At 37.8% G+C, this 12,233-nt stretch overlaps 1 protein-coding gene across 3 annotated transcripts in view; it reads left to right on the top strand.

Moving 5' to 3' along the window:
* Positions 1-161: 161 nt before the first annotated feature.
* Positions 162-12,233, top strand: part of LOC108783493 (protein couch potato) — a 79,740-nt gene continuing 67,668 nt past the window's right edge. For all 3 annotated transcript variants that reach the window (XR_001941025.1, XM_018552073.1, XM_018552064.1), the window contains exon 1: positions 162-1,694. Coding sequence is in view for 2 of the 3 variants with exons in the window: in XM_018552073.1 (XP_018407575.1) it covers positions 1,632-1,694 (63 nt within the window). In the remaining variant the exon portion in view is untranslated. The remainder of the gene's footprint in view (positions 1,695-12,233) is intronic.

The following is a 12,233-nucleotide window of genomic DNA, read 5'->3' as shown; positions in this document are numbered from 1 at the left end:
CCCCCCCCCCCCCCCACACACACTCTGCCATCCACCCACTCACCTACCCCGACCCAGTGGCCCGCGGGCCACCCCCACCCCACCCTCGCGGCACGGCGACCCCGCGCGTCCGTCTCACCGTCATCGCGCTGGTTCACGCTCCGTCAGTCTGTCGGCAACCTGCGTACCAGTCGTGTCGCAGCGTTCACGTAACAAAATTCTTATTATTATTACTACCACTCTCTTTACTTGCCTTGAAACTTGATCGGTGGTGTGTTCATTCTCGTTTCCGACTTCGTTGCGCGTATTTGATTTTTCGACACCGTCCTATCCCTTTCAATTACGTTTTCACGTCCAGGAGCTCTCGCGCTCGTCGAAGAAATCGCCGTTGCCGCCGCCGCCGCCGCATACGTCCGCGCTCGCGCATGAAACTCACCACGACCCGCGATTGTACGTGCGCATCATACAGGGCGCACCGATAAAGTGATCGAGAGACAGAAAGCTACCACGAGGGAGAGAGGGAGAGAGGAGCACGAAAACGTCAAGTACGAAGCGATCGTCTGCAAACCTTATCCGATTGCCACTGGTATTGCCTACGAGCGTCACTGGCCTTTCCGAGTATCGCTACGTGCCAACCATTCGGTACGTAGCAAGTCGTACCATCAGTACGCCTCGCGCAACCTCGTCTTCGTCGTCATCATCGCCGTCGCCGTCGTCCTCTTCGTCGTTATAGAGTGCAGCCGCGCGACGCAGCAGCGCTGGAGTTCATCACCCGAGACGTCATCAGACTCATTTCAGCCGGTGCACGGGTCACCGTTCACCGATAGATGAACACCATCCTGCTTACAGGAAAGACATCGCCGTTGCTGCTACCCTGCTCCACCTCCACGCTGCTGGTGTATCGATTGCTCTAAAATAGACGCGTGGGAACAACACCTGCAGGCCAGGCGTATACACGTACACACATGCCGTTCGCAAGCGCATAAACGCGCGCAACAGACTACACTCGTCTGTGTTTCACGCTTCGTACACACTCATACATACGGCACGTTCGTTCTCTCTCTCCCTCCCTCCCTCCCTCCCTCTCTCTCGCCCTCTCTCGCTCTCTCTCTCTCTCTCGCTCTCTCTCGCTCTCTCGTCGTTACGCTGCCACGACCCTCTCGCAGCAGCAACGTGTGACAGGTGCAACGACGGCGACATCGTCGTAGGGTGGTCGGTGGTGGCGCTGGCGAAAAGCCGCAGCAGGAAACGGAAGAAGAAGTGAGTCGGCTCGGGGTTGCGAGAGGACGCGAATAAGAAGAGAAAAAAAAAAAGTAGAAAAAAATCAAGAAGGGAAAACAGAAGGAAGAGAAAAGAAACCGGTTGAAGGGGCGAGAGAAGGACCCAGATCAGGGAAGGAGAGGAGGCGTGGAGAAGAAAGAAGAGGGGGAGGAAGAGGAGGAGGAGGAGGCGGCCGCGGCCCCCGTGTTTCTTGCGAAGGGAAGGTTATTTTCCAGTGATACGTCCTGGAGGCGCCCGTCGTCTTCGCCGGTACAACCATAACGCCGCCCGCTTTAAAACGACCGAGACGGGACACGGTGGATTCATCGCCGCCACCCGCTCGTACCGCAGCCCCCGGCAACCCCGGACCGTCCGGCAAACTCGCCTGCATCATGGACGCGCCGCTATCGCAGAGCATGGACTCCGTTAACACGGTGGCCACCGGCGAAGACGAGGTAGGTGTTCTGTATAAGGAATGTTGTTTGAGGCGCCGCGACGGCGGCGGCGCAGCGCAGCGCAGCGCCGCCGGTCCGTACCGTGTACGATGGCCGAAGGGGTGGAATCCACCCCTTCTGACGCACTCCCTCTGTCTCTCTTTCCCTACCCGTCCTTCACCATAACTCGCGATCTGAACTGCCTTCATGCTAGTTTTTTCACGAGACTATATCGATGTATATATTTTTCTTCCTGAACCTACCCCTTACTTTCGTTCGCTTCGCATCAAAGGAGGGGAATACCTGAATGTCAGATATCGCGTCTTCTTTTCTTTTCCTCCATCAAGAGGTTATACTGGTCGTCTCTCCCCTCATTACTCTCTTTCTCTTTCTTCCGTCCTTTCTCCCTCGCACTTCTATATTATCGCCATATTGGTCGGTTCTTCATCCCCCTTGCTCGCGTTTGTATATACACGTTTGTCTCCGTTACTCGTTCCAACCCTCGCGCGTCATAGCGCGCGCAAGCGCGTAGTGGGGTACTCGCGTAGGCTGCTGACACGCGCGTACCTCCGCGCCGCGTGTAGAATGCCGCTCATTAATGATGCACTCGATGCAAGCTTAATACATCATGCATGCTCGAAATGGTCCAACGCTAGGCATAGCAAATGTAATAATTAAACAAAGACTAGAAACGTATTTCGTTTATAAATAATTATAATTGTTAAGGTAGAGACGTTTCACAAATTCAGGTACACGTTGAAATATTCTCCTTGATAACACACAATTTCAATCATATTTTATGACGTTTTCTATCAATTGATTACAATGATTTCGCTCGAGTGATAGAGAAATAATGATCATCGACGCATAGAAAATTATTAGAAATGGTACTTTAATTTGCATCACAGTTCTCAATAATGATTCATTATGTTATTATAGCGGAGATCGTCAGATATTCTCCGATGAATAATTAATAACGATATTAGGAATTAATTGGAATTAGTGTATGATTGTGTATCGAGAAGCAAAATGTAAAATCGATTACGAAACAGAGAAGCGCGAAGTTAACAATTATATGTAATTGTACTATCCATTATGCTCGCGTGGTATATAACGCGCATTCATCAGGATCCTTTGTTCTTCGTGATCAACCGTAACTATATAATCTTACGCAATTTTTCGCGATTGCTAACGTATTCTTTGTAGAGCGGGCAGCTGGCATGACGCAACTGTTCAGAGTTGAAACAGTTGTACGACGCAACTGTACATAGAGTGGAAACAAATCGTATTTTTAATTTACGATGCCGTATGGATTTCAGATCGAAAACTCGGTAGAGAAGTATTATGTGTTATTTACAGTGCGAGTCGCAGAAACTTTGTTTTATATTAATTTTCAAACCGCTCCAACGAAGTTTCTGCGTCGTGTTATTGTATAGCGTACTTTATTGCAACAACGGCATACGTCAAGAATATTCAAGAATGTCGTAAAACTTCTCAGGAAAAAATACGAACATAAAAATAGGAGTCACGCGAAAAAGCGTAGATGCGATACATTAAATTTTTATACGTTGTATTCGTTGAAATGTTTGGGGTTTTAATGTTTCATAGCATACGCTATCGTATGCTTTCAAAGTAAATTCGAAATTTTTACGATCTTAAAGCAACATTCTTTAGATACGTAACAAATTATTGCACTAAAGTGATAGATATGTCAAAAGATTTACATTCATTATGTATCTTTGTCAACATTATACATTTAACAATTAAAAAATATTAATAAGTTATGAGTTAGATATGGAAATGGAGTATTAAAGAATTTTTGTTTATTAGTACATTCATCATAGATACATTCATCAAGTTAAAAATGATTTTCCGGAAAGCAAATTAAATTTTGAAAATTATTTTATTATATATATATATATATTACTAAAGCAAATATTAGTTCTAATAATTCATCAGCAGTTTATTTATTGAATTATTGATTCACTTTAACTGAAACTACTTAATTGGATAAAAATTCTGCAGCTTTGATTATAAAAGATGAATCTTAGGCGAGTTACGATTTGAAAAGCTCTTATTATTTCGAAGGAATAAATTAATACAGTCCTGGCTACTTCGATAAATTATAATGCCGCGCAAAGCTGTCGTTGCGCAGCATTGTATATACGTGTATAAATATATAAAATATATATACATATTAAATATAAACATATATAAACACACACACATATACGCGTCTCGTGGTGTGGAAGGCGGGAATTCGATCGCGTGCTTGCCACGACGGAGTGTGAGCCTCGCAGGTGACTCGGTTTCACCGGTGCGCTCGATCGGACGGCTGCTTACTCGCTCGCTCGCTCGCCCGCTCGCTCGTTCGCCTGCACACCCGCCTGCCCTCTCGTCTGCCAGGCTGGCTTCCTTCCTCGTACAGGCACAGGCAGGCGGCCACCTGAAAGAGTGACGCCGCCACGCCGCTCCACACTACGCTCACTATTGATTTTTCCGCGACTGTGCGAGAGGGCCACCGAGGAGGGCCCGCCAGCACGCTTCGCGCTATGTCACATCATGCGGGAGGTGGATTACGCCTCGTGACTGTAACGTGGGTACCAAAGACGTGTGTGTGCGTATATACGCGTATATGTCGTATACGTGGGCAGCATACATATACGGGCAAATGATTTGACTTAGGTCGCAGAACGTACCGGGTGGCGACCCCAACGAAGCGTAACCAACGAACCTGCCGTCCGTTTTTTTTTTTTACTTCGAAGGGTCAATCGATTCACACAATGTTTACGATGGAGCAGATGCTCATGGGGTATCACATTTTGCACTGTCAAGTTTTCAGCTGAAATATTGTTTCTTCCAAGAGGAAAAGTTAGAAATTTATATAGATCAAGAAATCTGTAAATTAACCGTGAAATACGTTTCCATTTATTAACCTTTCTACACATTAATTTTATTACTTCATTTAAGTTGATTTTAATACTATTTATGTTGTGCTTATTTATACAAAAAGCGTCTTATTTGTTTTAAAGTTTATTTATAGCAAGTTTAATGCGAGAGCTTTTATTGCTCTATTTATGAAAGAAGAAATTATTTTCTTTATAATTATATAATGTACATATATACATAGAGTGAGTTGTCTTTTACTTATTTAATTCTTTGTGACTAATTTATTAACTTAATTTTTCTTCTTATTGTTAATAAAGATCTCAGGTAACATTTACCACAAGTTCTTAAATTTATCATCAAATATTTCTGCAATTTTATTCTTGAAAAGTATTTTTTATCGCTTTTGTTTTACGACTTTTTTTATTGAAGATAAATCAATTAAATAGAATACATGAACGTATAAATCCGAAATTTTCTAAAGTTTATTTATTTTTAATTCGTAAATGTATATTTTATGAATTAAAAATTTGTAAAATTAACAAATCATGAAAAAGTTATTATTATACTATAATCTTTCTGAATTTGTTAAACTCATGTCATTCGGGTTTGTTTCAAAAAACGAATTCAGATAGGAAAAATAATAAGTGAATGTTTATTCGAACTATTGTTTTGTCGCGGAAAATTTCATATTTCAGTCAGTCTTTCATTTGGATGACGACGCGTTCGCTGTGCGACGAGTTCGTGATTATAACGAGGAAATGCTTTCATGCTTTTCCCTGTTAATCGAGAAAATGAAATTCACGAACAGGTTATGGCTTTTAATACGAGCGTCGATGTCCTACGAAAGTTGACGTCTACAATAACGCGGTATTAACTTCAAAACAGAATTGTAGCTTGAGTACGTATGGCATAATAATCACTTTAATTAGTTTTAATAGTAATAATATTATTTAGAACATTACAATTTTGCATGTTAGTGAAACATATGTTCCAAATAACAATAGTTAATAAAAATTATTATATTTTCATTGTTTTTCTTAATTCGATAAAGTTGTATTCATTTTACGTAATGTAATAATTTTTATCGTAAGATATGATAAGAAGGTTTCTAAAAAAATATTTCTTGTTTATATTACAATATTAATTGATCGTATAATATTTCAACTAAATACAGTTTTTAATAAATTTTTGAAAGGATATAGAGGCCATAAAAATTCAGTTATACAATGTATGCTAAAAAGACAAGTAGTTCAATTTAGGTTCAATATCTATATGTTTACCGCGTATGTTCTCATTATATCAATCGATATCTTTTGATTTCGCTGAAATTTTGCGGTGCACGTGTGTGACTGCACTCAGTGCGTGCCATAATTCTCAAGATTCACTTACAGACGTTACTCCGCCGACGAGACACACTGCAAAAGTGCAGCGGCGCGTGAAAAAATCCACAAAGATATTTTGAATTCGTTAGGCAAACGAACGATCGCGCTCGAGTATACATACAACGGTATTATCCTCTTAAAAGCGGGGACGGTGGAGTCCACATTATGCGTTAACCTTTATCGATGTGTGCAGGTGCATGCATAAAAAGTACTGGCTGGCTAGGCCGCCCCTTGCTATTTCTTTCGCTCTCGTTTTCGTCCTTCTTTCTGTCTGCTCCGTGCGAAAAGCAAATAGGGAATTGGGCTTCGAATTCTCAAAGCTGCACGCTAATGCATTCGGATGGACCGAAATCTCGGCTGGGAACGAAAGCGGAATAAATACGCGCAGTTATACGGAGAAATCTTTGAAATTGTAGTATACAGGTAGGAAGGGAAGAGAAGCGTAATAAGCGTGATGTGAACGAGAGTGGAAAGTTTATAAGAGAATTATTCTTGTTTTTCGCGGCTTATGATTGCTCGACGAGTCATCGACGCTTTTAGCACGACAAAAATTAAATGTACTATATATTATTTAAAAAGTACATTTTGAAAACTCCTGATATAATTTTTAAATATTATACTTATCATTTATGTGTATCGAGATAATTATAAAACTATCTTTCACACAAATAATTTTGGATCTATAAACTTATAAAATGGATTTTTTATTGATTTATTTTGGATCGTGTAATATATTATAAAATGTATAATTTTGTAATCTTTTAGTTTTGAGATTTGAAGAGATTTAATTTTTATTTGATGTTTTTATTATATTGAATTTAAAAGAAGAATATAATTATATAATTTGAATAATTAATTTCTGATAGTGTTAGTTATGCTCGAAGTAATCTGCATGATTCTTTCGCTTTTCATGTGTCACGTTGTATTGGTAAAAGTCACGAGGAAACTTTGAACACGATGCCTCTCGCAGTTGATTCGTTTATCGACTCTTGATAATTTCACGATCGAATCAAGTTGCCCGCTAGGAAGTCGGTAGCTGCTGTAGTTAGAAAGTAGAACTCGATCTCTCGGTCGACTGTCGTGGGAGAAAACTGATACAGAAAGTGGATGCACTGCAAAAAAAGTACGTGGTTAAGAGACTCTCGCTTCTCACGCCGAGATTTTCCGTGTACCTTTTGAGCTGTTTGTTAATGTTTTAAAAAATTTTTCTTTATTTTTCAAAATGTTTAAAATTTTGGAGATGTAAATGATTCGTTACATATGCTTTTATTAAAATATTGTTTTACATTTAATTTTAATTATGGTGTAAAATCACATACGTTAAGAATATCAAGAGTTAAGTTAAAATATGCAACTGACAAATTATATAAAATCAAAGGTATAATTTAATAATTATAATCGTTTCAATAAAAATCACGTATTGAAAAAATTCAAAATATTTCTGTAACTGAAATTTTACGATTACAAAATATGCACATGATTTAGAAAATGTACATAATTTATATAAAACGTTTTTATATTTTCTAAAATAAGAACTTTTAATGAAACAATAATATTTAATGAAATTAAAAATCGTTATTTATATTTCTCTAAATCTAATCATTTTTAGATTATAAATATTTTATCTTAATATTAAAAAATTAATAAAATATATAAGTACATATTCTGAAGAAGTTTATTTATAAAATTAGTACCATGACTCGTAAAGCACAAGTTAATTCTCGCGATTTCTCATTACTGCTGCTTCAATGTTATAGAATTTATTTTATCGTAGGAAGCGGAGAGAGTATACGCGTGACACGTAGAAATATTTTTTATATTACTTATCTCGCGTTTTAAAAAAGGCGCTAGCGGTTACAGACGATTTACCGTGTTTAACACTTGTGAGCGGGAAATTCTGAAATCTTTGGACCGTTACGAGCAGCTGTTACCGCGTGCGCAACTTAAACGATCGATCATCGTGGTTGAGGGAAATAAAAATAAAAAATCTGTCCGCTTCAGTGGTCATCATCGGTGATGTTTAAACTTTTTTAACCAATACCGGAAGTTGGATGTTTAGCAGTTATGAGGAAGGGAGTCGGGAGGAAGTCATCGCACGTCAAAGAATAATCCTCTTTCCTTGACCGCTCTCGTCTTCCTGGCGATGGGATTTGTTTGCTGGAATGTGTTGGTGGTAAAGGAACCTTGCTAAATCGATTTGCCACGAATCCGATATGGGGTTGGCGAGATTGACGATCGACGGTCGCTAAGCGACAGAAGTCTTGGTTTTCACGAAATTGACGATGAAGGCGCGAGTGAATCGATAAACGTGACTGAAAGTTTAATCTTGCTTCGAACGATCTTCTCTCGTTTAACTTATCTGTTCGGGACAAATTTAAGCAAAATATAGAATGAATCCGAGTAAATGTGGCAGTGGGATACATGATGAATATAGAATATGCTCGCTATGATAATAATAGATGAATTTTAAAATAGCAAAATTGACATAAAATCTTGATTAGAATTTGAATTTGAAATAATAGTCACTAAATATTAAAAAAGTGACCTATAAGTATTAAAAATACCGATTTTATTATTGGAAAGTCTTCTCTATTGTTTTACATGTATTCATTTATCATGTTTAATGTTTGTCGTTTGTTTTACTGGAATATAATCGTACACATAATGATCATAATATGAGTTAATACAAAGGGCATAATGTACAGTTAATAATATGTTAATAATGTTACGTAGAGTTAATAATATGTTAATGGAATAATACGGAGTATATCTCTTTCAATAATCTAAATCATGATAAATGAGTAATTTCTAAAGATAAAGTTGAATACCCTTTATACTTTTGCATTTTTTATGAGCATTTTATTTAATTTTGGGAATGTATTTTTTTTTAATTTAAAGAATTAAGTTCTTCTCAGAATTTTGAAACGTGAATATAGATTTATATGAATATTAAACCAATTTAAGTTCGATAGATGGTTGCTTTAGTCTAGCGATTTGGAATGATTGCTGTAAGTTACGGCAACGCTAGATATTCGGGAATGGAGTTTGTTTGAGTGCAATAACCCTCTCGCTGGCCTTTTTCTTTTCTTCGTTAGAAGAGCACACCACTCGTTTCGCAAGAAAACTCGCGGTTCTGCACTGCAATCGTTGTGATTACGTAAACCAGCATTATTATACTTTTACATTGTAAAGAGGTTACAATTCTCGCGTGCAGTTGCACTTGCAATGACGTGCGTCCGAAATGAGCTGCCGTTTCCGTAGAAAATTCGCCGTGAGAACACACGCCCTGTTTACTTCTCCTCTCAGTCGGGGAATATCTCGATCTGATCTTTCTTGAATTCTGTTTGAGCGAGTAATTAGCCTAGAGAGAGAAACTAGCAGTATCTGCGAGAGCAGTTCCTCTATACGTAAACAATCTACTAATTGAACGACTTAATTAAGCAGTGTATGTTAGTATGTACTAGCTTAATGTATTGATCGTTACTAATTATAGTAACACCTAGTAATAACGATGATTTCGCAGAATATGATATAAAAGAAAATATGAAAATTAACACCTATACAAAAATTTATTAAATCTTAACATATTTTTTGGATAATACTAAAAAATATAAAATATGTATTTATAGTAAATTAATATTTACGCAATAAAAAAATAATAGTTAAATAAAATTAATAGTTTTTGTATTGAGAATAAATATATGTTTACATTTCATAAATATTTACTTATAATTATTTAAATATTTATTACATATTTAGCATATATTATAATTTGTAATTTTTATCTTTTAAATATATTCAATGAATCATATCTTTATTATGCAAAATATTAAATATATAGGTAAAAAGAAATAGTAAGAAAACAGACAGGTGCTTATTTTAGAAATATAGAATAGAGACGAAGTGTTCCACGGAAGTTCTCGCAATATTTTCCCACGATTTTAAATTATTTCAAATTTAAATTAGCACGATGTTTTTAATCTCTATAAGAAGCGTATTGTAATGCGATGAATAATTTCATAACGATGTAGTGAGCGAACACAATGAGACTCTAAGTTGTTTCAAGTTGTTACAATTTAGTTGCAAACGTATTTTCGTCAACTTTCGCCAAGTAAATTACGGAACGCTTTCATGAATTCGCGCAGATGCGCGTATCGATAATTAAGCTACGAGCGGAACGAACTGGACAGCTTGTTTCTTTTTTGCGAGTAATCTTCTCGTTGTCGCAGTGTCAACGTCGAGAGATTCCCATTGTCCCGTGTCGATTCGTTCTGACCTCCTTACTCACCGACGCGACGCGGCGGGAAAGACTTTCTCGGCCGAATTTGTTATCGTGGTTGCCCGAGGAGACGATGCGGGATCGATACTCGATCGCCGAGGAAATCTGCGCGTGCCCGAAGATCGTCGTCGAAATACGGACTCAGGTGCATTCCTATTAACTTTTGCATTTGTACGTCTTTTATTCGAATCGTGAAAATCTTTGTTATTATTCTTTGTTATTGTTCTTTTATTAAACATTTTTTTCTCCAAAAGATTCGTAAAATGCAGTATACCGCGATTAACAAAGAAAGAAAATCTACTATTTCTTAGTTATGAAAAGAGAGCAACGTTGATTAATTATTTTGGCTTTTAGTATATTGAACATTAAATTTTTCACACATTGAGGGCAAAAAATGTTTGGCTTACAAAATATTCATTTTATTTAATATATGAATTGCGAAATGTGAATTTTATTTAACTATTATGATAGTGGTGCCATGAATATCGATAGATTTTACTCAATATTGATGGTCTCGTTATTATCGCAAAATTACATTTCTACATACCAATGCTGCTCGAAAGCGAGTTAGAATGCACTGCCTCGTATTCAATCATCTAATTGCCTGCATAGCCAAGCTAACCGTAAATCCCAATCGTATACAAAATGGGGCAACATTGACTAACGATTTATTAGTCAGACAGACGTGTAACCACTTCATTATGGAACGGAACTGCCGATCGGGCATGAGCGGGTTGCGGAGGAGTGGCGGTCAAAATTTTGAGTTCGTGATTGTTCGAGTTCTCCGCAAGTGGGTGGTTGAATTTAATTTATGTGACTGGCCTCTAACACGTTGGATACATGTTATGCAAACAAACAAACGGATTGTAATAACGACTGTTCGGTAGCGCTTGTTGTTGGCGTTAATGCACGCACTGTGTCGTAAATAATACAAGGTTTTTCGTTATCGAATGACTGTACAACTATTAGATCGCGTTACGTGAAGGGAAACTGAGAGTCATCTTGCGTGAGCATAAACACGAAACACAAGTAACTTCGTATAGTCATGCGAAAACGTTGTTTGCTACAGCGAGTCTCATTCTAATTCTTGTGCGTGATAAAGGAATGATATAAATTTAATAATGCTTTCTTATTTATTATCAAAATGTAATGAGAAGTCGACTGAATACATATATTAATAAATTTGAATATATATAAATTATATTTCTAATCTTATCATTGTAGGATATCAATTCTAATTTGATAAATAATAATTTCTACTGGTAAAAAATATAGCAATATATATTTTGAACTTTATAGCTCACAATCTTGTTATAATTTTGTTTTTGCAATATGTTCGTGCTTAAGTTAACGTGTTCTGTTTAAGCCAATTATAAATATTCATTTATATACAATATTTAGAAACAGATTAAACAATTATAGAGCGAATTATATAATTAAAATGAAACTTAATGTTACAATTTAAGTAACATATTTCATTGAAATAATTTGTATTAATATCTCAATCTTATATCAAAATTAATATTAAAATGTTTCATTATGCATGTGTTGAGTACCACTGAGTCCGCTGTCGGTAACAGGAGCGGCCGCGGGCAACATTAATGAGCGGCAGCGTTCGTATGCGTAATTTCTCCATGCTGTATCGATAAATTGAGTTGTTCTCTCATCGTAGAATGACCGAGAGGTCCTCTCTCGTCGTTGTTGATCGTTCGACCGTCGGTTCTCAGTTTGCAATATTGTAGCGCGCACGCAGCGGACGTATTGAATTTCGTACTGCTCGCGGGGAATGATTGTATAACGATGAACAATGGGACCTGGGACTCTAGCGGGAGAGCATTATGGCAGAGCGGATGTTGTATAACGGTTAGCCAGCGAAGAGGAACGAGACGGGAGCAGCAAACCGTAAACGCCACGAGCGTTCAACCTCTCTCTCTACGTGTTTGTCTCTGTTTCCCTCAGTTTTTCTTTCTCTCTCTCTCTCTCTCTCTCTCTCTCTCTCTCTCTCTCTCT

Source organism: Cyphomyrmex costatus, unplaced genomic scaffold, assembly GCF_001594065.2.
Source record: "Cyphomyrmex costatus isolate MS0001 unplaced genomic scaffold, Ccosl1.0 scaffold10, whole genome shotgun sequence".
NCBI lineage: Eukaryota > Metazoa > Arthropoda > Insecta > Hymenoptera > Formicidae > Cyphomyrmex > Cyphomyrmex costatus.
Note: the sequence above shows the minus strand (reverse complement) of the source record. Positions and strands in the feature narration are given on the sequence as shown.